This window comes from Carassius carassius, chromosome 16 (assembly GCF_963082965.1).
Source record: "Carassius carassius chromosome 16, fCarCar2.1, whole genome shotgun sequence".
Taxonomy (NCBI): domain Eukaryota; kingdom Metazoa; phylum Chordata; class Actinopteri; order Cypriniformes; family Cyprinidae; genus Carassius; species Carassius carassius.
Genome location: NC_081770.1, coordinates 18002570 through 18027709, shown reverse-complemented (window position 1 = coordinate 18027709; position 25140 = coordinate 18002570). Strand labels below are relative to the sequence as shown.

The window sequence follows — 25140 nt, the reverse complement described above, 5'->3', positions numbered from 1 at the left end:
TCATTACATTGTACTTGCATTAAAAATGCTTCCTGTCTTTGGCAGAAAATGACAGCAAAAAAGGAAATATTAAATTGTTCAGCAAGTAATACGGTTTCAACCAAAATAAATTTCATGTCATTAGTAGAAACAAGAATGATTTGAACACGGAGCTTTGACCATGGTTTTGCAAAGTAGGATACATTTACATGTTGGTCCTGGGACAATATTACTATCACAATTTTAGAGATTAGGTTTGGGTGCATGTACACCATTCTTATCAATCCATATTTCAAGGTCGAGGACTGACATAGGTTTAAGTTTCTTTGATAGGAATGTTATTCCTGGAATAACAAAAGTTGATTAAAAGATGAAAGGAGCATGTCCTTGTACTAACACGTTTTTTGTTTTGATGCCCTTTGGTGAGGTTTGAGTCTGGTCTGTTTCATTTCCCAATCCCACTCCACTTATTCCACCGTTGTATCTATAAATATGAAGACATCAACGAAGTGACACATTGGTAATAAAATGCAAATCTGTCCTCTGTGCCTATTGCAAAAGAGTCTCGGGTTGCCTTGGGTTACTTTCCTGTGCACGAAGCAGTAGCAATATCCTAACTTCTGGATTAATAATGATGCTTGCCAGTTTAGCTTTCTCCGATCTCTGCTCGTGTTCCAGCTATCACTCCTTTGGGTGGCCCAATGGCCATAGAGCATATGACAAATGCTACAATCTTCTTTTAGCCAAAGCATCGGATTCTTTCTCATTAATACCGGAAATACGACTGCATCTTTAACAAGACAGATTAACGATGAAAGGGAAAGGATTGTGTATTTAAGATTCCAGAGACAAGATTTCTAAAAGCCTCCGGTGACCCAAAGAAAGGAATTAACTGCAGAGGAATGATTCCAACATATAACCAAAGGTTACGGAAGACCTCTAATCCACCGTTCTGTATTCAAGTGAGGATGGTTTCAAACACAAAAATCTTAGCTGGAGTGTCCTGCTTTGAAATCGAGCCCTTCTTGAAATTTGTAGACTGCATTAAATCCACCCCCTTAAGGGACGTGATGGACTCTAGTTGCACATGGTCCAGCAGGTTAGGAAGATATATAGCCATGATAGTCCCATCCATTACTCAAGGATGCAAATGAAATGATTAAGTGTGGACTTTATCCTTGTGCAGATTGAACCAAGGGGTGTTTGCTCCAGGATTGCAAGGTTTTAGGAAACCCTTGCTACATAGTGGGTTAATCCAGAGGAACACTGAAGATGCTGAAAACTTAAGGTTTGTGAAAAATTGTGATTGTTCGAGCAGGGTGCTTGCTGCTCGTGTCTTAATAATCACAGCAATTTCAAGATACGCCCATCTTCGAAACCCAGTGGATTTACCACAAACAACCTTGGCCTAAACAGGCTGTGTTTAAATGGGTCATGATATAGACGAAAGAGAAATATATTTGGATTTTGAGAGGGCAGATACAAATACAAGCTGACTCATCCCGTTGACGGATGTCTGTATAAACGGGTTTACGCCTAGTGCCCTTGAGGTCAAAAAATTGGATTAACGTCATACGGTGGCAGTTCAGATAGTTGATTTTCTGCATATTAACTTCTGCTGGTTTGGAACGGAGGTTTGCTGAGGCAAAAAAAAAAAAAGGTTTATGCAGAGATTCTTTATTTGAAGAATCGGCAGCTCCATCTAGTGGTAAAATAATAGAGGCGTCAGAGAATACATTTAAGATTTTATTTTTAGAAAATGTTCAAAACGTAACTAAACAACAAAAGAAAATGGATATTCAAGATAAGCATCTTAAATGTCGAATCTGTTAAGAAAACACGTCTTAATCCATGACTCTGCAAATGTAGGTGAAATGTACGACTCGAATCATCCCAAGTCTGCTTTTAACATCATCGTCCAGCAGGATTTACTTTTTTTAGCAGACTTTCTTCTGCATTTTGTCACACTCAGACAAATAAACAACTCAAGGTGCCACAGATGGGCCAGGATTGGTCCATACTTGGCGTCTCTTGTGCTGATTGGGCAACTTTTTGCGATCTTTGGTGGCGTTACGCTTCCTCTTCTTACTCAAGAAGTTCTCCAGTTTCCCGCTCTTTTTCAGCTCGCTGTACTTCTCAGCCAATTCCAGCTTCTTCCTGTCAGCTGTAGAAAGGTTTTAAAGATGTTATATACTATAAATTATCATACAACCATATATTATTTGATGTTTTCTTTCTAAATAGCACATAGCTATGAACACTGGTGCTCAAACTGTCTAGTATGACATTCACCAACAAATGTTCTTCAAAATAACTTAAATGTACTTTACTTTAGATATATGTTCACAAGGTCAAAAGTCATGAAACAGGATAAGAACAAAGACGGATTTACATTTCTTTAGGTAGAACGGTTTGTGTCCCTGGCCAACCAACTCTCTCTGTTTCCGCTTGAACTGAAGTTCCTTTTCTTTTTCCTGCTCTTCCCTTTGTCGGGCCCTCTGCTGGTTTTCCTGTTGTACACACATACAGGGATTAGACATAAAGCACATCATGAACTGCAATATTAAGGTTTTCACAACTGTAATGATGTTTTATATAGTGTTCTCTAAATTATTTAAGTTTAAAGTGTTGTACCATTCTTTTAAGCAAGGCTTTCAATTCTTCCTTTTTAGAGTCTGATTTGGCTTTCTTGAGTTTCTTCTTCACTATCTGAAACAAATCGCAGTAGGCATAAAAATAATGCATATAATGAAAACCAAAAGAAATCTGTAAGGCATTTTAGAATTTGACAGACTTTTGTTTCCTTTTCCCGGATGACATTAATGAATTTGTACGTCTTGTTAAAAATTTCAGGCTTGTATTCCCCCGAGAGGTCATCAAAGCGAGGGTCCCTTGAAATCTGAAAAAGTAATGTTTAAAAAGTGAAAAATCACAGTTTGTTAAAATACCTATAATAACTCTAATTATGAGCAATCATTAATAATATTAAATTAAAAAAAAACTCCCGAAACGCACCCTTTTCTTAACAGGAACCACTTTTCGGAGAAAAGGCACATGTTTCTTTGCAGAAATCTCTTGAGGTCTAAGAAACATATCGTTTTTAGATGACGCATACACATAAACCAAAAACAGCTATACAAAATAACTTTAACCCACATGAATGAGTATTTTCTTGTTTTTAGCATGATGGACCACTAAAAACAGTGATCAAAGGTGGTTACATTTTTAAAAGCCTAGCTAAGCAGGACAGTGTTGTTATTGGTAACTAAAACTATTAAAAAAAATGTTCATCACCTGAAATGAAACAAATCTAATAGAATACTAATATTATGTATGTGAAAACTGAAAAAAATGCACATGCTGCCTTGACAACTAACTGAAATAAATGAGTATATATAAGCAAAATCAAAACACAAATAAATAACAATTAATCCATAGAAATAATACTAAACACTGCAGGTACTTGTGTTTAGTTAGTCGTTTCATGGGCTCGTTTTTCCTCTGAGTCTTTGTGGCACCGTAAGCGATTTTATTGTACGCTTTTGTTCCAACTTTATTCTGTAGCTTCATGATTTCCTCAAAGGACATGGTTGACAATTCTACACAAAAACAAAGACATGAAAGTAAATGTGAAATTGCTCTTTTCAACAGCTTCAGCAATTAAATATTCCTAAATAATAGCTTAAATGATAAAACCATTGCCAGGGTTACAAACATATTCGATCTTACCTTTTTTTAGGTTTCCCTCCGTGTGTGATGTGTCATTGCTGACTCCATCTTCAGGGTTACTATCTGCTTCATCTTCATCACTCCCTGACTCATCTTCGTCTTCATCATCCACACCATTGTCTTCGTCCTCTTCAGGTTCAGCTTCATCTCTCATCTCCTCTTCATCCTCTGCTGAAGTTTGCATTGCACTCCTTTTACGAAGTAAAGCAAAGTTTCTCTCCATCTCTAAAACGTCCTCTTCATCATCTGAACTCTGATGTTCCATTTTAGTCGGACTCTTTGCTGATTTAGGCATTATGTTTTGGGTTTTTTGTCCTTTTTTTAATCTTGCTTTTATTTAGCTTGTCTATGAGCTGTAGAAATTAGGCATCATGTTATTAAAAAGACGAAATTTAAGAACATATAAAATGAAATATTTATAAGTTTGATGTTACTTGTTAATAATTACTTAAGACCAATTACATTAATTCTGAATAATCTTGTAAATGCATTAAAATTGGCCTGAAAATTGCTGTCAAGTACACACATATAATATCAAATTATAGATTATGAACGTCAAGTTGTCATTCAACCACAGTAAGCAATATATGAAAAGCTTCCATAAAACGTTAGATTTGTTTATTAGCATTTTGCTCGTACTTACCCTGGTGTTTTGTATTCAGACATCCGTGCTCAAGTTAAACAGACAAACATTCCGACAGAATGAAGAAAATCTCAACAACACGTGCTTATTAAAGATGTAACGTACTGCCACCTAACAAGAAGAACAAAACTGCTATCAATTATTATGTCACAGAACTAGCAAAGATGAATATTTGCGAGAAATGCGCTTCCCATTCGCACGTGGAAGTGTAAGAACAGCGCATGCGCGTCACAACACGCCTATCAAAATAAAGGTCCCGGTATATTTTTATTTTTTTGTCAAATTTTTTTTAAGACACTTCGATATTAGTGTTTTTTGCATTTAATACGATAGCCCTGTAAATTCATTCATAATAATCAGGATTATAGCCAAATAACAATAATAATAAAAAGGTAATAATAATATTAAGAGTGTACTGAAATTAAATGTAATATAAAGATAGATTTAATTAACATTTTAGTTTCCAGAATAACGTTCTAAAAAAGTCAAATATATATATTTGACTTTTTTAGAACGTTATTCTGGAACGTCTGGAACGTTATTCTATAATTATATATATTTCTTAAACTTTCAAACCAATAGAGAGAGAGACACTGGTTGAAAAATACAGACTGTAAATTCATGTTGTTTGCACATTTTACATAATTTTCACAATAACCCTTTAAACTCCGTCAAGACTAGTTTATCTGGTATCTGTTTTGATATGGTTGTGTAGCCAGCACATCCGATTACAAAGTATGCTTTCATTTTATTATTGTAATAGTGTTTTATCTTTATTCGTTTGTAAAATGTATTTCACATCTTGGGTTTTCAGTCATGCAATTCTGAGATGTCCTAGACCATGTTAAGAGTCTGCCACTGATTTGTCAAAAATCATATTAAATAATAAACTTTTAAATAATGAACTATTTCAATAGTCTTCAGTGACTCCTATAGAAGAAATGTTGCATTAATAATGACTGGATTGTCCACAGGCCTGAATGAGACAGGCAGGGGAAATTAAATTAATATTATAATCATGAAGGGGATTGAAAAAAACAATGTTCTTCGAATTTTAAATCTTTATATCTTGATTCTTTGTTTGGCACTGCATAAATGACAAACTCTGGATTTTTCACTTTGAAACATCTCACTTACCAGATTTGGGGAAGGTAACAACAAAGACATCATCATCCTTTGTTTCAAAATCCTCTAAACTGTCAATATATTCTGGAGTAAGATCATGATTGTCTGCCAAAGTTATAACAGTTCCTTTGTAGGTGATCATTTTGTCACCAAGCATTTTGTATTCCTGCTGAGCCATGTTTGAGGTCTCACTGAACCAAACCAATGACTGTAAATAGTGAAGAATACCTTGATATATCTACAGGCAGATTACAGGCTGTTACACAATCGTCAAAGTAATTTTGGTGTAGTTAATGGCCAACCTCTGGACTAATTTCTTCAACCTATTCTTTTATTATCAGCCTTTGCACATATCAAATCAAATCATGCATTTCCTAAGGTCAGTAAACCTCATGATTCCCTGACTGTTATCTGTTTTGATATAATAGCCAACACATCCATTCACATATAAATGGTTTATTAGTTTGTAAAATGTATGCCACGTCTTGGGTTTTCAGCCATGCAATTCTGAGATGTCCCAGACCATGTTAAGAGGAACGTCCTTCATTCTTTCCTGGTAGACACGGTCAAAACATTCACTCTGAGCCACGGTTAAAGAGTTCTTCCAGTCCCCAACTGTTCCTGTAACACAGCAGGTTGAACACATTAATATATCATTTTCCCACTGATGTGTCATACTTATCACATTTAATAATGCAATTTTAAATAATGAACCATTTGAAAAATGTTATTGACATGAAGGTGATACATTCATATCTTGAAGCTTTATTTGATGCTGCTTAAATTACCAACTCTTAGTTTTTCACTATTGTCTGACCTTTGCGCATAAAGAGTCCCTTTGGACGGTCTGTGACATTCTGAGGAAGGGATTCATAGTTGGCCATTGGGTCTTTCTTCATGTGCTTGAACGTGGCTGTCTCCACCACTTTATCAATCGCTGCGTCTGACAGATTCTTTCCCACAAACTCACAGATTTTCACAACGACGGATCTGAGGTCCTGATAAAAGATTTATACATTTCATCAGTTAGTCTATATAGATCCATATATATCCAAAGAGAAATACTGTACAATAACTCAAAATAAGTTTGATGGAAAGGTCAAAGGGTCATAGGCCAAACCTGTCTCACCTTGATCATTTCTTCATAAGTAAGGATCAGGATGTTGTATTTGTCTTGATTTGTGATCCATCCTTTAACATGGTCAAACCAACAGCCACCAATCACTACAAACCAGAAACAGGCAGCAGGGTCACAAAAACATGTTGAGAAGAAAAGGAATTAACTACAAAATAATTTAAGATTCAAGGTGAAGAATTAGGTGTTAAACTAAAAATGAAACCAGCAGGAACACTTTAGTTCCATGCCACTATTTTTCAAAACTGCAAACTTGGAGTCATCGGGAGGTTCTCAGAGATTTTGCTAATGTAAAGAATCCCTAAACATGACCCCCATCTAAGAACCACAAGCTGAAGTGTTGTAAAATACATTAAGATAAAAAAACAAACAAGGATTAATAGATAGATTGTGACTGTTAAAGGGGTCATATAATGTCACTAAATATAACATTACTTTGTGTATTTAGTGTAATGACGTGTGTTTATGCAGTTTAAGGTAAAAAAAAAAACATTTTTTTCCACATAATGTTCATTATTGTTGCTTCTCTATGCCCTGACTTTCTGAAAGTGCGTTGTGATTGGACAAATACCTTAAGAGTTTGACAGAAATTTTAGTCCCCTTACCATACTGTGATGACGTGTCCCAGCATGACAAGAGAAAAACAAAACAAAAAAACATTACAAACGAGGCATTTGTTGCACCCAGTGGGGGCATAATTAGTGATCATAATGACTAACACTGTCTTATTACGTGTTGCATATCGCGCTGCGTAAACATAAAATCATGCCTGCATTTGACGACAAACAACACGTACTACTCTACTCTGCTCAAAACTTGCATTTGAATCATCAGTGGTATCCTTGCAAATATGGAACTGTCTCACTTTATAGAAACAGACACTGGTATTACGAATTCACCTTGCAAATAATAAAGCAAGAAGAATAGCATGATGCCCAGGGAGAGGGCTCCCAGCTTGGCATTGGCCCGAACACTGAGCACCCCCCCGGAATTGGCTGCGTTGATTATCTGTACATGCTTATCCCGAAATTTGTTAATAAAACATCACGTTGTAGGCTACTCTCACAGGAAACAGTCCTCATCCTCTTTATTTAGGGCTGTATTGTTTTGGCCCTTACTGTATCCAGTGAAGAATTTTTCCAGCAGCACATCGAAGCTCTCAGAAGAATCCAGTTGTTTCATGTTGTTGGAAAAATGGAAATATGACACCATGACGTCTTTAGGGTTTCTCATGACATAGATGACCTGACAGCAAAGACAGGCGTATTAAAACGTGCATGACATCGAGCCATCATCTAATGAACGCATACACACTTTTCCTTTTCTTTGCAGCATTTTGGGCATCAGTGGCTGGAGTAAATGGGAGCAGAAGAGTCTTGGAGATGGACGTGTGTTGTAATCTCTCCCTGTGATCCGATACTCCAGCCAAGGCATCTGTTCGTATGTGATTTGGTTGGCTTTGTCAGGGAAATCTTCTGCATATATTAACGTCATGATCTGCTGGGTCCACACCGTACCTGAGAGACAGGTGTAGAGTTAAAATACATTGGGTTTGACTGATTTTTTTAAATTCAACATTTACGTAGTAAAGCATAATTCACATTGTTCTGCTTTTTTAAACAGTGGCAAAGTCTAAGTGTGCAGAAAGTTTGAGTACAGAAGTACTTTGAAATAGACATCAGAAATACAGCTTAACATCTCACTTACCAGATTTGGGGAAGGTAACAACAAAGACATCATCATCCTTTGTTTCAAAATCCTCTAAACTGTCAATATATTCTGGAGTAAGATCATGATTTTCTGCCAAAGTTAAAACAGTTCCTTTGTAGGTGAACATTTTGTCACCAAGCATTTTGTATTCCTGCTGAGCCATGTTTGAGGTCTCACTGAACCAAATCAACAACACTAGTAAAGAGCATAAATAGCAGAGAAGACCTTGATATACCCAGGGCCAGACTTACACAATAGCAAGTTAAAGTGTTATTTGTTTTTATGTAATTCATGGCCAAACTTTGGACTCCTTGATGCAATCTATGTTATCATTTCAAATGGGAAATGCAGTAGTAAAGTTTAGAAGGCCAATAAAATCACAAATATGAATGCAAAGGTATGGTGTAATGCACAAACTATGGTTGCATTTGGTGGATCTTTATAAATTCAACAGTATTCTGGATCAGTGATTCTCAAGCTTGAAATTAACTGCTCGTGTGGCCCATCATAAAACTGTATGCTAGAATATGCCTATTTTATGAATTTCTGCTGTAATTATGAAAACGAAGCTACATTATTGTTTTGTGATTTTGCATTTTAAATCAGATTAGAATTCAATTATTTTAATATATTAACAATAATTTATTATTTTAAATATTTTAAAGTCATTCTGTGGTCCCTCTTGGAGGTTTGCTGAGGGCCCCTTTTGGGCCCCGGTCCCCTGGTTGAGGACCGCTGATGTAGTTGTACTGAAAGAAAAAAACATCAATAAAATGGTCATATCAGACTCAGAAGGAAATGTTTCATGTGATCTATATTGTAAAATCTCTTTATATGGGGTCATTTAAGCCATTCTACACCTAACATTGAAAACAACACTGTTAAAAGTCACGCATAAGTGATTAGAGCTGTTTAAAAAAAGTTTACTCTAGGGCTTTGTCCCAGGTTAATCCCATCATCCTAACACTTGTTTGCAGTTTTGAACATAAGCCTAGATAAAGACTACGAAAGTTTGAAGCACAGAAACTGATGCACAAACTACACTAACATTATTAAAACACACACACACACACACAGAAATGATTATTTACTATTAAATTATTCAAATTTTTTAAAATGTAAAATGAATGGCCCTTTCAGAGGGGCTATTTAAACTTGTTGGCAGAACCTATTTACTCTAACTATTTACTATTTGTGCACCAACGTGATTAGGATAGTCAACATTACAAAAGAGATTATCAAACAGCTCTAGTGGCACAGATGATAAAGAACCTGCTGTAGTCTTTTTATGCAATCGACATTCGAGTTTGAATCCGCTGTTTGTGCTTATGTTATGAACTTGACAGTGTTTGCTGACATCTACTGGTCATTTTGAGGAATTGAATCATCTTAGAAATAGTGTTGGGGAGTAGCTAGCTACAAGTAGCAACGCTACTAGCATAACTAATTTTCTTAGTAGCTTTACAGTAGTGACGCTACATTCAAAACAGTGTAGCTTTTCCAGTAACTTTTTCCAGACCTAAACAATCAAAAATATACTGCAAATAAGTTAGCTAAAGGAAACAGGATTGATTAATAGGATTTAGGGATAAAGATTTTTTAAATAAGTAAATTTTTTTTCTAAAATTCCAATCACAGTTAGTTTCGTTCATCGTCATGTTTCGCAGTGTGGAAATGTTGCCAAAATAACAGACCGGTGTGTAAAACTCTCTGAGATATTTTAAAGATTATATGCCGTGAACTTTAAATATTTAACATACTTTTGAAAATCCAGCGCTTAGTTGATCCTGATAAGCGCTGTTCATCACAGTTCTAAACACGACGGCGTTCTACTTTCGTGAGGGGGTTTGGCGCCACGATATCTTTGTTTCCAGGCGGTACGTTAAAGAACGTGACACACGTCGTGGAAATCCTCTAGAATTCAACCAATCCAATGACGACTTTGACACTCCTGAAGTGTTTCCACTTTTGTGTCCCATATGCATCAGACGTTTAGCCAACGGTCCGTGGCCGTGATCTCTGAGGCTGATATTAGTAGCGGTGTAGAGTGACCAAACGCTACTTTACGTTCTGGCGAGTCATATGCCTGTAATGCACTGAAGCAGCACAGCATCTTCTTCTGACTAGATCACAAACTAAATTTGTTCATTAAAGCCATCTGTTGTGATGTCACGCATCTTGTGGCTTTACAGTCTGTCCACCGACAAAAGATCGTCTGATGGTTTTGCAAATGATGTACAGGAGTTGAAGGGTTAGTTCACCCTAAAAGGAAAATTATGTCATTAATAACTCACCCTCATGTTGTTCCAAACCCGTGAGACCTCCCTTCATCTTCTGAACACAGATAAAGATATTTTAGATTTAGTCCGAGAGCTCTCAGTCCCTCCATTGAAACTGTGTGTACGGTCTACTGTCCATGTCCAGAAAGGTAAGAAAAACATCATCAAAATAATCCATGTGACATCAGAGGGTCAGTTAGAATTTGTTGAAGCATCGAAAATACATTTTGGTCCAAAAATAGCAAAAACCACGACTTTATTCAGCTTTGTCTTCTCTTCCGTGTCTGTTGTGAGAGAGAGTTCAAAACAAAGCAGTTTGTCATATCCGGTTCGCGAACGAATCATTCGATGTAACCGGACCTGTTTGAACCAGTTCACCAAATCGAACTGAATCGTTTGAAATGGTTCACATCTCCAATAAGCATTAATCCACAAATGACTTAAGCTGTTAACTTTTTTAATGTAGCTGACACTCCCACTGAGTTCAAACAAACCAATATCCCGGAGTAATTCATTTACTCAAACAGTACACCTGACTGAACTGCTGTGAGGAGAGAACTGAAGATGAACACCGAGCCGAGCCAGATAACGACGAAACACTGAACCCTTTGATATATCAACTGTAATTTATGAAAAACAATGATTAAAATGCGGTCTTCATCGAAGACTTAAAGCACATACAGGAGGTGAATAAAAGCCTTTGAAACTGATTAATTTCTCTTCTTTATTGCACTCTAGATCAAATGTCTATTTTTACAATGAATGGTAATAATATATTTTATTCTTTGATTCGATTCGATTCATGATTCGTTTTGTTTCCATTCAAGAACATTTTTTGCAAATTTAGAACGATTAAATTCGATTCGATTCACAATTAAATTTAATTTGATTAGATTTCAACGATTCGATTCTGCGTTCCTTAAGTGCTTTTACAGGATTATTTAAATCCTTCCCCTAAATTCTTTAAATGCTTATTCTGGGGGCAAATTAGACAGCAGCCTTTATGGTTACAGAACCATGGGATTTAATAAAAAAAACACTTTTGTCCATTGTTAGATGCTAGATTAATGATGAAATGTCATGGCATATGTAAAAACGTATGTAAGCCAAGATATAAAAAAAAGAGCTTTAAAAGTATTATGCATGGGCAAACTTTTGTCACACCAGGGGTGTAGCCATCATTTTAGAAATGACAGAAAAGTCAAATAGAATAATTTTATGTATGTATGTATGTATGTATGTATTATTATTATTTTAGAATGAATTATTTTCTTATCTATTACTTTGAATTTGCTATAAGAAATCAAATACACTGCTGCTTTTTTTTTATTTTCTGCACAAAATAAGGTAGAAAATGTAATGTAATAAATGATATGTCAATTAGCACTGTATCGTTCATAAATTGTATTTATGTATTGTGTTTTTTTTTTGTCTTAATGTTTTATCATTCTGCTTTTTATTCAGTTTAGCTGCAGATATAGACTGGCACGTCTATGAGCTAGGGCTGGATCAGAATATTCGATTATTTATTCGGTGGGTTGGCATTCGATTTTCATATATAATCTTTTTTCTTTTTTTTTTTTGAACACCTGGCATCTTCATTTGTGCTTGAATATAGCCGCTTTTTTACTATTGGGCTGAACAGTTCTGTCAGGTACAGTTACAGAGCGCAGTACTCCTCCCTCCCTCTTTTCGCACCTCGTTTCCCACACACAGGTCACCTAATCCAATCATCTGGAGTGCCGGTCATGCAAAAGGACCAGGATTAGCAAATTCCTCTGAGACTACCTGCAGTTACGAGATTAGATTGATCGACAATCTGACATAACAAATCCTACACGTCTGAGAACTACATTTGTAGAGTAATCGGTTGAGACTTTCAAGATAAGAAATTTGGCTTGAAACGTAATTGCTATTTTCTGTTTTGGGTGTAATTACTTTAAATCAATCTATCTTTGCTCATGAACATTGACATAGTGACCTTTTATTTCAGTGAAAAGAGATGGTAAAAAGTTTTTGTTTTTTAAATTAAAATACAAACAAACTGTATGAAACAGGATTTGCAACCCATTTGATTGTGAAAACTGAAAAGTTACAGATAATTTCTTAAGTTATTTTCAGATTTATTTAAATAAAAAGATTTACATAGAGAAAAGATTCATTCTTTGTAAATAAGGTAAATGGATGAATCACTGTCACAGCAAGTAAACAAACAGTAATAAATCTGGGAGGCTTATTTTTTTATACCACACGACCTATGAAGTGAAGCTAAAAAGATAATGAAAAAGTATACAGACAAGTGGTCAAAAAAAACCTTCATTAGAATATTTGGACTTTTAAAATTCAGAAAGTTCAGAAGGCCAATATTAACCTCATCAATCCCTGATTGTTATCCCTTTTGATATGGTCATGTAGCCAACATGTATGTGGTCATATAGTCATGTAAGTGTTTCCTTTTATTATAATGCTAGTGTTTTATCTTTATAAGCTTGTAAAAATGTATGCCAAGTCTTGAGTTTTCAGCCATGCAATTCTGAGATTTCCCAGACCATGTTAAGAGGAACGTCCTTCATTCTTTCCTGGTAGACACGGTCAAAACATTCACTCTGAGCCACGGTTAAAGAGTTCTTCCAGTCCCCAACTGTTCCTGTAACACAGCAGGTTGAACACAGTAAAGGGATATGAAAAATATGTTATTAATTATTAAATTAATTACTCGTTTATCTTCAAAACACAAATTAAGATACTTTTGATGAAATCCAAGAGCTTTCTGACCCTGTATAAACAGCAACACAACTACCACATTTTATGGCCCAGAAAGGTAGTAAGGACATCGATAAAATAGTCCATGAGGCATCAGTTGTTCAACCATAATGTTATAATTCTGAAGCAAATTATAATACAAAGGAGAGAATATTTTTGTGCACAAAGAAAATAAAAATAACAATTTTATTTAATGATTTTGTTCTCTTCCAGGTCATTCTCCACCGCTTTTCATGAGAGTACCATGATTTGTGTTTTGAAGATGAACGAAGGTCTTACGGGTTTGGATCGACATGAGGGTGAGTAATTAATGACAGAAATTTCACGTTTGGGTGAACTATCCCTTTAATACAACATTTTCCTATTGCTGCTGATATAAGACACTTATTTAATGTAATAATACATGTTTAAATAATGTTTAAATAATACATGCAAAAATCTTATTAACACGAAGATGACACATTTATGTATTTGTATCTTGATGCTTTACTTGACACTATTTGTCTTACCTTTGCGCAAAAAAAGTCCTTTTGGACGGTCTGCGGCAGTCAGGAAAAGTGATTCATAGTTGGCTAACGGGTCTTTCTTCATGTGCTTGAATGTTGCTGCCTCCACCACTTTATCAATCGCTGCATCTGACAGATTCTTTCCCACAAATTCACAGATTTTCACAACGACGGATCTGAGGTCCTGATAAAAGAATTGTGTATCTCACTATATACTGTATATATATATATATATATATATATATATATATATATATATATATATATATATATATATATATATATGTTAGGACTGGTGATTAACATTTTTAATCTAATTAATTACATGATGTGGTGATTAATTAATCTAATTAATCGCACATCAAATTTGGAGAAATTACTCTGAAAAGATCATTTAAAGTCATTGTTGTGTAAAGCATCAACAGAGATTACAAATAGTAGGTTCGGCAATAAATATTTTGTTTGATCAAATTTATTAAATATGGCCTACTCTTTTGGTCCTTGTGAGTAAATGATGACAGAATTGTCATTTTTGGTTGGGTGAACTATAACTTTAATAATTTTCTTAATTTTATTATTATTACTATAAAAATATTAAATTATTTCTTTAATGGAATGATACTCTAAATAATAAACTAAAACTGCCAGTAGGTGGTGGTAAATGTCTTAGTGATTCAGGAGTGAAGTAAATGGTTCTTCATGAATGGTGGGTTATCACCATCAGAGTGATTGATGTGTGACATCAAAGTACTCCAAAAGAGCTTAGAGAGCAGACGACTCCTTCTGCTTTTGAATCGCTCTCGCGGTACTTTGATGTCATACACCGATCGGTCTGTGCAGTGCCACTTCAAAGCCAACACGACTATGGCCAATGGTTCAACGCACCAAATGGTTCACCCAGTTCGTTCAAAGCGTAGATTAAGAAATGAAATGCCACTGTGGGTTGCTCGGGATGAACAGTTCTGCTTTGTCTTTATCTTCTGGTTTGCAAAACTGAGCAAAACAGAATTGTGTCTAAAATAACACAATATTAACTTTTTAATGAACTGTTGTATAAGATTAGTATCACATTTGCACTCGTGTGATATTGCACTTAGCCTACTTCTCGTGTGATATTTCTTAACTATGTGATGTAAATATGAGACAGAATTTCAAACAGGAGCATTTTGCCCCATATCTTGTATTTTAGGTATATTCTCTAGGCTCCATCACGCAGTAAATTGTTGCCCTGCCTCATATTAGTCATCAATCGACTGTATGAAATGGCAGATGATCCACACAGGTCTGGGGCGGGGCAAGTGCGTTAAATGCATTAATAATTTTACGCACGTTATTTTTTCCCTAATTAATTAATCTAATCAATGCATTAAATTACCAGCCCTAATATATATATATATATATATATATATATATAAATATATATATGAACATATTTACACACACATTACAGGGCTGTTGAATGCTTGAATCTGATTGGCTGATGAATGAATGAAGGTCTGCAATTATTTTCAAGGAAACCCATGGCTAAAGTAGTTCCAGGCAGGTCTTCACTGCATTATATGTCCATATCACTTCACCACATGATTTCAGTTATTTCAAAGGTCCTTACAGCCTACAAAAGCAAAATAATTAAAACCCACAATGACACTGACCAAGCAAATAAATATAGTAAACTATAAGATAAAAATCACATTTTGCCACAATATTATGTTTTATTATTTATGGAAAGCAAATACTATCTTTCTCTCGCTCTCTAACAAATGCACACACATACAGTGCAGACACACATACACACAGTGAGGCTCTGACGTTTCTATCAGTAAATAGCTTCACAACTTCAAAGCTCCAGAACATTTTTCACTAGAAAGGTATTACAGCGCTGTTCTTGAAGAAGATTAACTTACAGTTTCGCTAGTAGTAGAGACTCCGCTGATGTTGAGAGACGCACAGACTCAGGTATCACAAATGCTAAATCAGTCTCCCTCTCTCTCTCTGATAACTTCATTATTAACTGCATTGTCTGCTATCAATGGCTCAAGCCTCCAATACTAGGTCTAAAATGATGTTTTGGCATTAGCAACCTCACCTCACTGGTGAGAGCCAGGGAGGAACCTTTAGCAGGAGAGGACAGATGGAAACACAGGCCACAGTCAGGACTGTGCTCAATGGCGAAAGTGGTGATGGAGGTGAAGCCCACTGTGCAGACAGAGAGCCGAGGAGGTGGAGCGATGGATCAAGATATCTGCAACGGAGCCACAGCAATGATCACCCGAGATGTAGGTGGAGATCCAGTGGCTGTGGGAAGGCAAATCTACAGCGGAGGTGTGGTGAAGTCCAGCCCAGTGAGGAGTCGGAATTGAGGGTGAGAGTAGAACAGTTGTCTAGAGGGCGGGATGAGGTGGAGTGCAGCCATCTGAAGCCGGACGTAGAGTCATGGGCTTCTCAGGTGCAGGAGATGAATACTTCCAGGAAGCCCGAGGTGGAGCCCCACCAATGAATGTGAGGTGAAACAGAGGGACGAATTCCACGAGTACTGCCTCTGCAATTGATGAGACAGTCAGCACGCAAACTTTTTCAGAGGAGGTCCCCTTTGGCTTGCTGTTGGCATTCTCTTTCTGGTGATTGCTCTGATGTTGTGACTGAGGCATTATCTCCATCTGCAGTGGGCTCAGGCTGTCATTCCTTGCAACGGAGCACCCACTCCACATAGACCACAACGCTCCATGCTCAAGGCAAAGCGGATGAATGGTGGCAAAGTAATCCATATATATATGTAAATAAACACTGACAAAATGAAAATACGAGTTTAAATTACATGCTGCTACTGGTTTTCTTTGTGGACCAGTGTTCTGTCACACGGGCGGTTGTATAAACACACATGACAATGAAGGCAAATATGTAATATATGATAAATCCAACAGGTAATCCAACATGAACAGAGCAATATACAACACATCTAAGACAGGTGACACCAGACAACTAGACTGTAATGGGACCAAACATTAATACACATGATAATGAGACAAACACATAAACATAAAGACCTAAAGAAAGACTGTGCAAGCTATAAAAAACAAAAAAAGAAGAAAAAAAAACAGGTAACTGTAGTATAAGCGTCCTGTGTAATTATTAGAATTGAATTATTAGGTTTAATCACCACCATTCAACGGCCCGTCATCAATTATTCCTCTCACACACACACACACACACACACACACACACACACACACACACACACACACACACACACACACACACACAGAAGAACATTTACTCCTAAGAAAGTTTCATGGAAAGGTCAAGGGGTCATAGGCCAAACCTGTCTCACCTTGATCATTTCTTCATAAGTAAGGATCAGGATGTTGTATTTGTCTTGATTTGTGATCCATCCTTTAACATGGTCAAACCAACAGCCACCAACCACTACAAACCAGAAACAAGATTAGTGTTTTTCAAACTGCAACAGGTTCAAGACACTTTATTTTTGTACTAAGTAAACTTACACTAAGAAGTATGTATAAAAGATATAGCACACAATAGTACTAATTTAAGAAAGTACTATTAAACGTACTAATATTAGTACTATTTCCAAATCACATAAATCTTAACTATCATTTATTATATATCATTTAAAAGATATACATTTTTATTAACAAGGGATGGAAGTGAAAAACACTTTATATTGATATGTGTGTAGCTTTTAAACCGGTTTTCTTTTACAGGTAGAATTGTCCAAAAAAGAGATTGAGATTATATAAATTGCTCAGTGAGGCAAACAGGGTCACAAGTTGAGAAGAAAAGGTATCAACTGCAAAAGACTTGAATTAGGTGATAGACCAAGAATTAAATCATCAGGAACACTTCAGTCCTGTGCTACTATTTTCCAAAACTGCAAACTACTTGGAGTCGTCAGAAGGTTCTCAGAGACTTTAAGGTAAAGAATCCTGAAACATGACCCCCATCTAAGAACCTCAAGCTGAAGTGTTGTGAAATACATTAAGACCAATTATAAAGAGGTCATATGATTTAAATTTTTCCTTTCTCTTTGGAGTGTTACAAGCTCCTGATGCATAAAGAAGATCTGTAAAGTTGCAAAGACTAAAGTCTCAAATCCAAAGAGATATTCTTTATAAAAGTTAAGAGTCAACCCCCCCCCCCCCCCAAAAAAAAACAGCTTGTTCTAACACGCCCCCATATCTCTACGTCACTATGTGGGAAGATTTGCATAATATTTTTGCAGATGTTCACGCAAAGAAAGAAGACTCAGACTCACAGGCTGTAAGTATGTTTTCATATTTAAAGAATTTGCCACTGATGATTCAAATGCGAGTTTTGAGCAGTGTAGAGTAGTGCTAGTTGTTTGTTGTTTTTCTGATCACAAATGCAGACACGGTTTTGTGTTTACGCAGTGCAATACGTAACGCAATGCATAAAAAAACAATATAAGTCATTATAATTAGTAATTATGTCCCCACTGGATGTAAAAAATGCCTAGTTTTTAATGGGTTTTACTGGTTTTGTCTTGTCGCGCCGGTGTTCTGACCGGGACACCGCATCACAGTATGGTAAGGGGCGTAATATCTCAGTCACATGCTTGAGGTATTCAGCCAATTACAATTCCCTGCATAGCTGGCCAATCAAAGCATTTCAGAAAGGCAGGGCATCGAAGAGCAACAATTACGTGGAAAATAATGTTTTTTTTTTTTTTTTTCTTAAACCACATAAACACATTACATTAGACCAAATACACTTAATAATGTTATTTTTAGCAACATCATATGAGCCCTTTAAAGCCTTAATAGACAGATTGAGGTTGAGAGTGACTGTTGAGGGACCTGAACCACTTCCTCTTCCTCTGAAAGGTTTATCTTGCTCATTGTTAGTAGCAGGTAACACCACAACTTAAACTGGTGCTGGTCCCTCAAGAGTCACCATAGCGGGGCACACAGTGGAAGAAGTTCACGCAGTGCAAGGAGCTTCACGCCTACAGCAGAAAGAAAACACTGTGGATTGCAAGTTTTGCGGCAAAACACATGAGAGGAGCAAACATACAGGTCCTTCTCAAAAAATTTGCATATTGTGATAAAGTTCATTATTTTCCATAATGTAATGATAAAAATTTAACTTTCATATATTTTAGATTCATTTCACACCAACTGAAATATTTCAGGTATTTTATTGTTTTAATACTGATGATTTTGGCATACAGCTCATGAAAACCCAAAATTCCTATCTCAAAAAATTTGCATACCATGAAAAGGTTCTCTAAACACCTGCAAAAGATTCCTGAGGCTTTTAAAAACTCCCAGCCTGGTTCATTACTCAAAACCGCAATCATGGGTAAGACTGCCGACCTGACTGCTGTCCAGAAGGCCATCATTGACACCCTCAAGCGAGAGGGTAAGACACAGAAAGAAATTTCTGAACGAATAGGCTGTTCCCAGAGTGCTCTATCAAGGCACCTCAGTGGGAAGTCTGTGGGAAGGAAAAAGTGTGGCAAAAAACGCTGCACAACGAGAAGAGGTGACCGGACCCTGAGGAAGATTGTGGAGAAGGACCGATTCCAGACCTTGGGGGAACTGCGGATGCAGTGGACTGAGTCTGGAGTAGAAACATCCAGAGCCACCGTGCACAGGCGTGTGCAGGAAATGGGCTACAGAGAAGCAGCACTGGACTGTTGCTCAGTGGTCCAAAGTACTTTTTTCGGATGAAAGCAAATTTTGCATGTCATTCGGAAATCAAGGTGCCAGAGTCTGGAGGAAGACTGGGGAGAAGGAAATGCCAAAATGCCTGAAGTCCAGTGTCAAGTACCCAAAGTCAGTGATGGTCTGGGGTGCCATGTCAGCTGCTGGTGTTGGTCCACTGTGTTTTATCAAGGGCAGGGTCAATGCAGCTAGCTATCAGGAGATTTTGGAGCACGAGCATGAAGCTTCCATCTGCTGAAAAGCTTTATGGAGATGAAGATTTCGTTTTTCAGCACGACCTGGCACCTGCTCACAGTGCCAAAACCACTGGTAAATGGTTTACTGACCATGGTATTACTGTGCTCAATTGGCCTGCCAACTCCCCTGACCTGAATCCCATAGAGAATCTGTGGGATATTGTGAAGAGAAAGTTGAGAGACGCAAGACCCAACACTCTGGATGAGCTTTAGGCCGCTATCGAAGCATCCTGGGCCTCCATAACACCTCAGCAGTGCCACAGGCTGATTGCCTCCATGCCACGCCGCATTGAAGCAGTCATTTCTGCAAAAAGATTCCCGACCAAGTATTGAGTGCATAACTGAACATAATTATTTGAAGGTTGACTTTTTTTGTATTAAAAACACTTTTCTTTTATTGGTCGGATAAAATATGCTAATTTTTTGAGATAGGAATTTTGGGTTTTCATGAGCTGTATGCCAAAATCATCAGTATTAAAACAATAAAAGACCTGAAATATTTCAGTTGGTGTGCAATGAATGTGAATACGGTGGACTCTAACAAAAGTAATGACTCCCAGTTGTTTGCTGGCATGCTCCTAGGAAAAAATATGATTCAATTTCAGATCGATTGTGGCGCTACATGCAACATTTTGCCTATTAACATGCTGAACACAGATGCTAAGCTGGAGGATACACATTCTGTGTTAGTGATGTACAATGGAAGCAAAGTGAAGCCACTGGGTAGATGTAAAGTGAAATTAAGAAACCCAAGAAACAAAAAACTGTACCAGCTACAGTTTCAATTTGTGGACAAAGACTGTTCGGTACCACTGATTGGTAAGAGAGCCAGTGAGGCTATGAAACTCATAAAAGTACAATATGAAAACATTATGGCTATTGACAGTATTGTGACAACAGAGAGAGACACAAAAGGACAATGGAACAAATAAAGTCAGATTTCGCAGATGTGTTCACTGGAGACGGTTGTCTGGAAGGAGAATACAAAATGGAAGTGGAACTCCCAAAGCGACGTGTTCCGGTCGCCATGATGAAACCGCTGAAAGAGGAGCTTCAGGACTTGGAACACAGAGGTATTATCACACCGGTAGACTGTAGCACAGACTGGATCAGTAGCATGGTGGTGGTGCAAAAAAAAAAAACGGCAAACCTAGAGTATGCATTGATCCAAAGCCCCTCAACAAGGCACTCAAGCGCAGTCACTTCCCACTACAAACCATTGAGGACGTACTCCCAGATATGTCCAAAGCTAAAGTGTTCACAGTGTGTGACGTCAAAAGCAGTTTTTGGCACGTCAAGCTCGAAGATAAATCCAGCTATCTGACTACGTTCTCCACCCCATTTGGCCGTTTCAGATGGCTAAGGATGCCCATGGGAATAAGTCCAGCACCGGAAGTTTTCCAGCGAAAACTGACCCAAGCACTGGACGGATTACCTGGCCTATACATTATTGCAGATGATGTGCTCATTACAGGTCAGGGAGAGACACAGGAAGCGGCAGAAGGAGACCATGATGTGAAGCTGAAACTGTTCCTGGAGCGGTGCAGACCAAAAAAACATTAAGCTGAACCCAGACAAGTTCAAGCTGAGGAAGAAGGAGTGTACATACATTGGGCACCGCCTGACGGCAGACAGACTGAAAGTGGATCCAGACAAAGTTCGTGATATTGAACATATGCCGAGTCCTACAGATTTGAAAGCGGTACAGAGACTGTTAGGTATGATAAACTACTTGGCTAAGTTTTGCCCACACCTTTCAGACCAGTGTGAAGTGTTGCGGCAGTTGACACACAAAGGCACAGACTGTGATTGGTTAGAGCAGCATGAGAATGCGTTTGTGAAACCAAAAAAGACTATTGTGGATGCACCTGTTCTGAAGTACTATTGCCCAGAGGAGGACCTTGTAATGCAATGTGATGCATCGGACACAGGTTTGGGAGCTGCACTCATGCAAAAGGGTAAGCCCATCGCCTATGCAAGCAGAGCACTCACACAGACAGAGCAGGGGTATGCCCAGATTGAGAAAGAGTTCTTAGCTATGGTGTTCAGTGTAGAGAAGTTTTATCAGTACACGTATGGTCGCAAAGTTACTGTCCAATCTGACCATAAGCCGTTAGAGACCATAGTTAGGAAACCTCTTTTGAGTGCGCCTAAGAGACTTCAAAGAATGATGCTACGTATTCAGAAATACGATCTGACTGTAGTGTATGTTCCTGGGAAAGACATGTTACTGGCAGACACCTTAAGCAGAGCATATCTCCCTGAGTGCCCATCTCTGAGCTCTGTAGAAGCTAAGATCGAGTCGGTTAATATGGTGCAACACTTACCCATTTCAGGTGACATCCTAAGCCAGATCAGGACAGCTACACAAGATGACAAAGCGTTACAAACTGTGATCCAACTGATGAAGCAGGGTTGGTCACCGGACAAAAGGGCAATACCTCAGGAAATCAAACCCTACAGTACTTCTCATTCCAGGAGGAATTAAGTTATCAGGACGGCATTGTGTTTCAAGGGGAACGTGCTGTTATTCCATTATCACTGCAGAAAGACATCATCCGCCGCCTCCACTCCTCACATCTCGGGGCAGAAGGATGTCTTCGAAGGGCCAGAGAATGTGTCTACTGGATTGGCATGAACGACCACATAAAGACACACATAGCTCGCTGTGACATCTGCAGGTCAGTGGATGACAAACAGCACAGAGAAACGCTCAACCCACACAATGTGCCAAGCAGGCCATGGGCCAAACTAGGCGTTGACCTATTTTACTTTGATAATAAAAACTACCATGTATTAGTTGACTACTATTCCAATTTTTGGGAATAGACTTTTTCCCAGACACAAAAGCTACTACAGTGATAAAGAAGCTAAAAGCTCATTTTGCTAGACACGGCATTCCCAACACAGTAGTCTCAGACAACGGACCTCAATATGCATCTCAAGAGTTCCAAAGATTCAGCCAACTGTAGGAATTTGAAAACAAAACCTCATCGCCAAGGTACCCACAGAGTAACGGCAAGACAGAGTCTGCTGTTAAAATGGCAAAGAGACTGTTACACAAAGCCAAAGCTTCCGGACAAGACCCCTATCTCGCGCTCTTGGACCATCGTCACACACCGTCACAAGGGCTGAAGAGCAGCCCAGCTCAAAGACTGCTGAATCGTCGAACGAGGTCTCTGCTACCGGTGAAAAACAGCCTTCTCCAGCCTATGTCAATGTCAATGTCAATGTCAATGTCACCTTTATTTATATAGCGCTTTAAACAAAATACATTGCGTCAAAGCAACTGAACAACATTCATTAGGAAAACAGTGTCAATAATGCAAAAATGATAGTTAAAGGCAGTTCATCATTGGATTCAGTTATGTCATCTCTGTTCAGTTAAATAGTGTCTGTGCATTTATTTGCAATCAAGTCAACGATATCGCTGTAGATGAAGTCTAAAGTGATTCAAGCAGAGCAGGCACTGTTTAACAACCAACAGCGTCAATGTGCATACTACAACCGATCAGCCAGGGATCTAAATGCCCTACGACCAGGTGACACGGTCAGAGTGCAGTCACTTGAGCCTCACGCCAAATGGAAGCTGGGCAAGGTGAAAAGACCAGTTGACTCTAGGTCCTATGAGGTTGAAATGGATTCGGGTGCGGTTCTAAGGAGGAACCGTAGACACCTCAGACGCGCTCATGTAGTTCCTCAAACAGAGGTTGTTGATATAGAGACAGTAAACACTCCGGAAACACATACAGAAACTGTACTATCCCAGCAGAGCCCTCAAACTCAGAAATATACCCGCAACAGTGATGTGCCAAAGACAACCAGATGTGGTAGAGTTGTTCGTCAGCCTCAACGCTCCAAGAACTTTATTACTTAAACTGGCATTTAGGTGACGTGAAGAGAGAGAGAAAAAAAGGGAAAGTTATGTGAGATGTAAAAGAGAGAAAAAAAATTTGTACATGTGAAAGTTCATTCCTATTTGCAGTTAATGTTTGCAAATGTGTTACAGGGAAAAGAAAACTCTCTAAAAATTCCTATTTGCAGTTAAATGTTTGCAAATGTGTTACAGGGAAAGAAAACTCTAAAAGTGAAAGGATGTAACAATATGAAAATTGTTATAATGCTTGTTCAGATTATACTTGCCACTAGGGGGCGAAAAAGGGCTATTCTGGGAAAAAGTCAAAAAGTGAGTGAGAAAGTGAGCTCACACGTGAGACTGTGTTGACAGACTGTCGAATAAAGTACCCAGTTGGGCCAGAGTTAAGAATATAGATTCCTGTTTTATAGGAAAACACCACACTTTAACAGGCTGTATTGTTTTGGCTCTTACTGTATCCAGTGAAGAATTTTTCCAGCAGCACATCGAAGCTCTCAGAAGAATCCAGTTGTTTCATGTTGTTGGAAAAATGGAAATATGACACCATGACGTCTTTAGGGTTTCTCATGACATAGATGACCTGACAGCAAAGACAGGTGTATTAAAACGTGCATGACATCAAGCCAGTTTATTAATCGATTGATGAAAGCATACACACTTTTCCTTTTCCTTGCAGCATTTTGGGCATCAGCGGCTGGAGTAAATGGGAGCAGAAGAGTCTTGGAGATGGACGTGTGTTGTAATCTCTCCCTGTGATCCGATACTCCAGCCAAGGCATCTGTTCGTATGTGATTTGGTTGGCTTTGTCCGGGAAATCTTCTGCATATATTAACGTCATGATCCGCTGGGTCCACACGGTACCTGAGAGACAGGTGTAGAGTTAGTCAGTTATAAAATACACTGGGCTTGATTGAATAATGCAAAACATTTATGTTATTACCTTGAACATTCATGTGCTAATGGAAAGTTCACACTTTTCCGTTATAGCTTAAATGGGCAAAGTCAAATTATGCAGAAAGTTTGACTACAGAGGTCATTTATTTTATACATACATCTCACTTACCAGATTTGGGGAAGGTAACAACAAAGACATCATCATCCTTTGTTTCAAAATCCTCCAAACTGTCAATATATTCTGGAGTAAGATCATGATTTTCTGCCAAAGTTAAAACAGTTCCTTTGTAGGTGAACATTTTGTCACCAAGCATTTTGTATTCCTGCTGAGCCATGTTTGAGGTCTCACTGAACCAAACTAACAACACTAGTAAAGCGTAATAGCGGAGAAGACCTAGGGGCAGATTTCACTGAGAAAGTATCTTATCTTTGCATTTACGCAACAAGTTCACCAAGTTCATGGCTGAACTTGGGACTTGTTGCTTTAACCTAAATCTCTGTTATCAGCCTGTGTACATAAATGTAATAGTAAAGTTCAGAAGGCCAACAAAATCAGAGA

General features: G+C 37.9%; 3 protein-coding genes across 3 annotated transcripts; all 3 read right to left on the bottom strand.

The window, feature by feature from the left end:
* Positions 1-1712: 1712 nt before the first annotated feature.
* On the bottom strand, positions 1713-4588 carry rrp36 (ribosomal RNA processing 36). Its single transcript, XM_059569388.1, has 8 exons — positions 4352-4588; positions 3709-4061; positions 3443-3578; positions 2995-3061; positions 2774-2878; positions 2614-2688; positions 2372-2489; positions 1713-2143 (listed from the first exon to the last, which is right to left on the bottom strand). Exons 2-8 carry the CDS (start codon positions 4001-4003, stop codon positions 1965-1967), a joined length of 975 nt encoding a protein of 324 aa, XP_059425371.1. The 5' UTR covers positions 4004-4061; positions 4352-4588; the 3' UTR covers positions 1713-1964.
* Positions 4589-5916: 1328 nt separating this feature from the next.
* Positions 5917-8542, bottom strand: LOC132159784 (amine sulfotransferase-like). The gene is made up of 6 exons (XM_059569389.1): positions 8319-8542; positions 7926-8128; positions 7730-7856; positions 6606-6700; positions 6294-6474; positions 5917-6097 (listed from the first exon to the last, which is right to left on the bottom strand). The coding sequence occupies exons 1-6, from the start codon at positions 8482-8484 to the stop codon at positions 5970-5972; spliced, it is 900 nt and encodes a 299-aa protein (XP_059425372.1). The 5' UTR covers positions 8485-8542; the 3' UTR covers positions 5917-5969.
* Positions 8543-13038: 4496 nt separating this feature from the next.
* LOC132159785 (amine sulfotransferase-like) lies at positions 13039-24964 on the bottom strand. The gene is made up of 6 exons (XM_059569390.1): positions 24751-24964; positions 24346-24548; positions 24141-24267; positions 17198-17292; positions 13873-14053; positions 13039-13247 (listed from the first exon to the last, which is right to left on the bottom strand). The coding sequence occupies exons 1-6, from the start codon at positions 24914-24916 to the stop codon at positions 13120-13122; spliced, it is 900 nt and encodes a 299-aa protein (XP_059425373.1). The 5' UTR covers positions 24917-24964; the 3' UTR covers positions 13039-13119.
* Between the last annotated feature and the right edge of the window lie 176 nt (positions 24965-25140).

Coding starts and splice junctions, on each gene's coding strand:
- rrp36 (XM_059569388.1), bottom strand. CDS start 4,003: ATGCCTAAATCAGCAAAGAGTCCGACTAAAATGGAACATCAGAGTTCA. Junction 3,579..3,708: donor GGAGGGAAACCTAAAAAAAG/GTAAGATCGAAT, acceptor GTTTTTGTGTAG/AATTGTCAACCATGTCCTTT. Junction 2,689..2,773: donor TCCGGGAAAAGGAAACAAAA/GTCTGTCAAATT, acceptor GATTTGTTTCAG/ATAGTGAAGAAGAAACTCAA.
- LOC132159784 (XM_059569389.1), bottom strand. CDS start 8,484: ATGGCTCAGCAGGAATACAAAATGCTTGGTGACAAAATGTTCACCTAC. Junction 7,857..7,925: donor TGCTGCAAAGAAAAGGAAAA/GTGTGTATGCGT, acceptor CTTTGCTGTCAG/GTCATCTATGTCATGAGAAA. Junction 6,098..6,293: donor GGGACTCTTTATGCGCAAAG/GTCAGACAATAG, acceptor GCTGTGTTACAG/GAACAGTTGGGGACTGGAAG.
- LOC132159785 (XM_059569390.1), bottom strand. CDS start 24,916: ATGGCTCAGCAGGAATACAAAATGCTTGGTGACAAAATGTTCACCTAC. Junction 17,293..24,140: donor AAAATTCTTCACTGGATACA/GTAAGAGCCAAA, acceptor TCTGGTTTGTAG/TGGTTGGTGGCTGTTGGTTT. Junction 14,054..17,197: donor CTTATGAAGAAATGATCAAG/GTGAGACAGGTT, acceptor TTCTTTTATCAG/GACCTCAGATCCGTCGTTGT.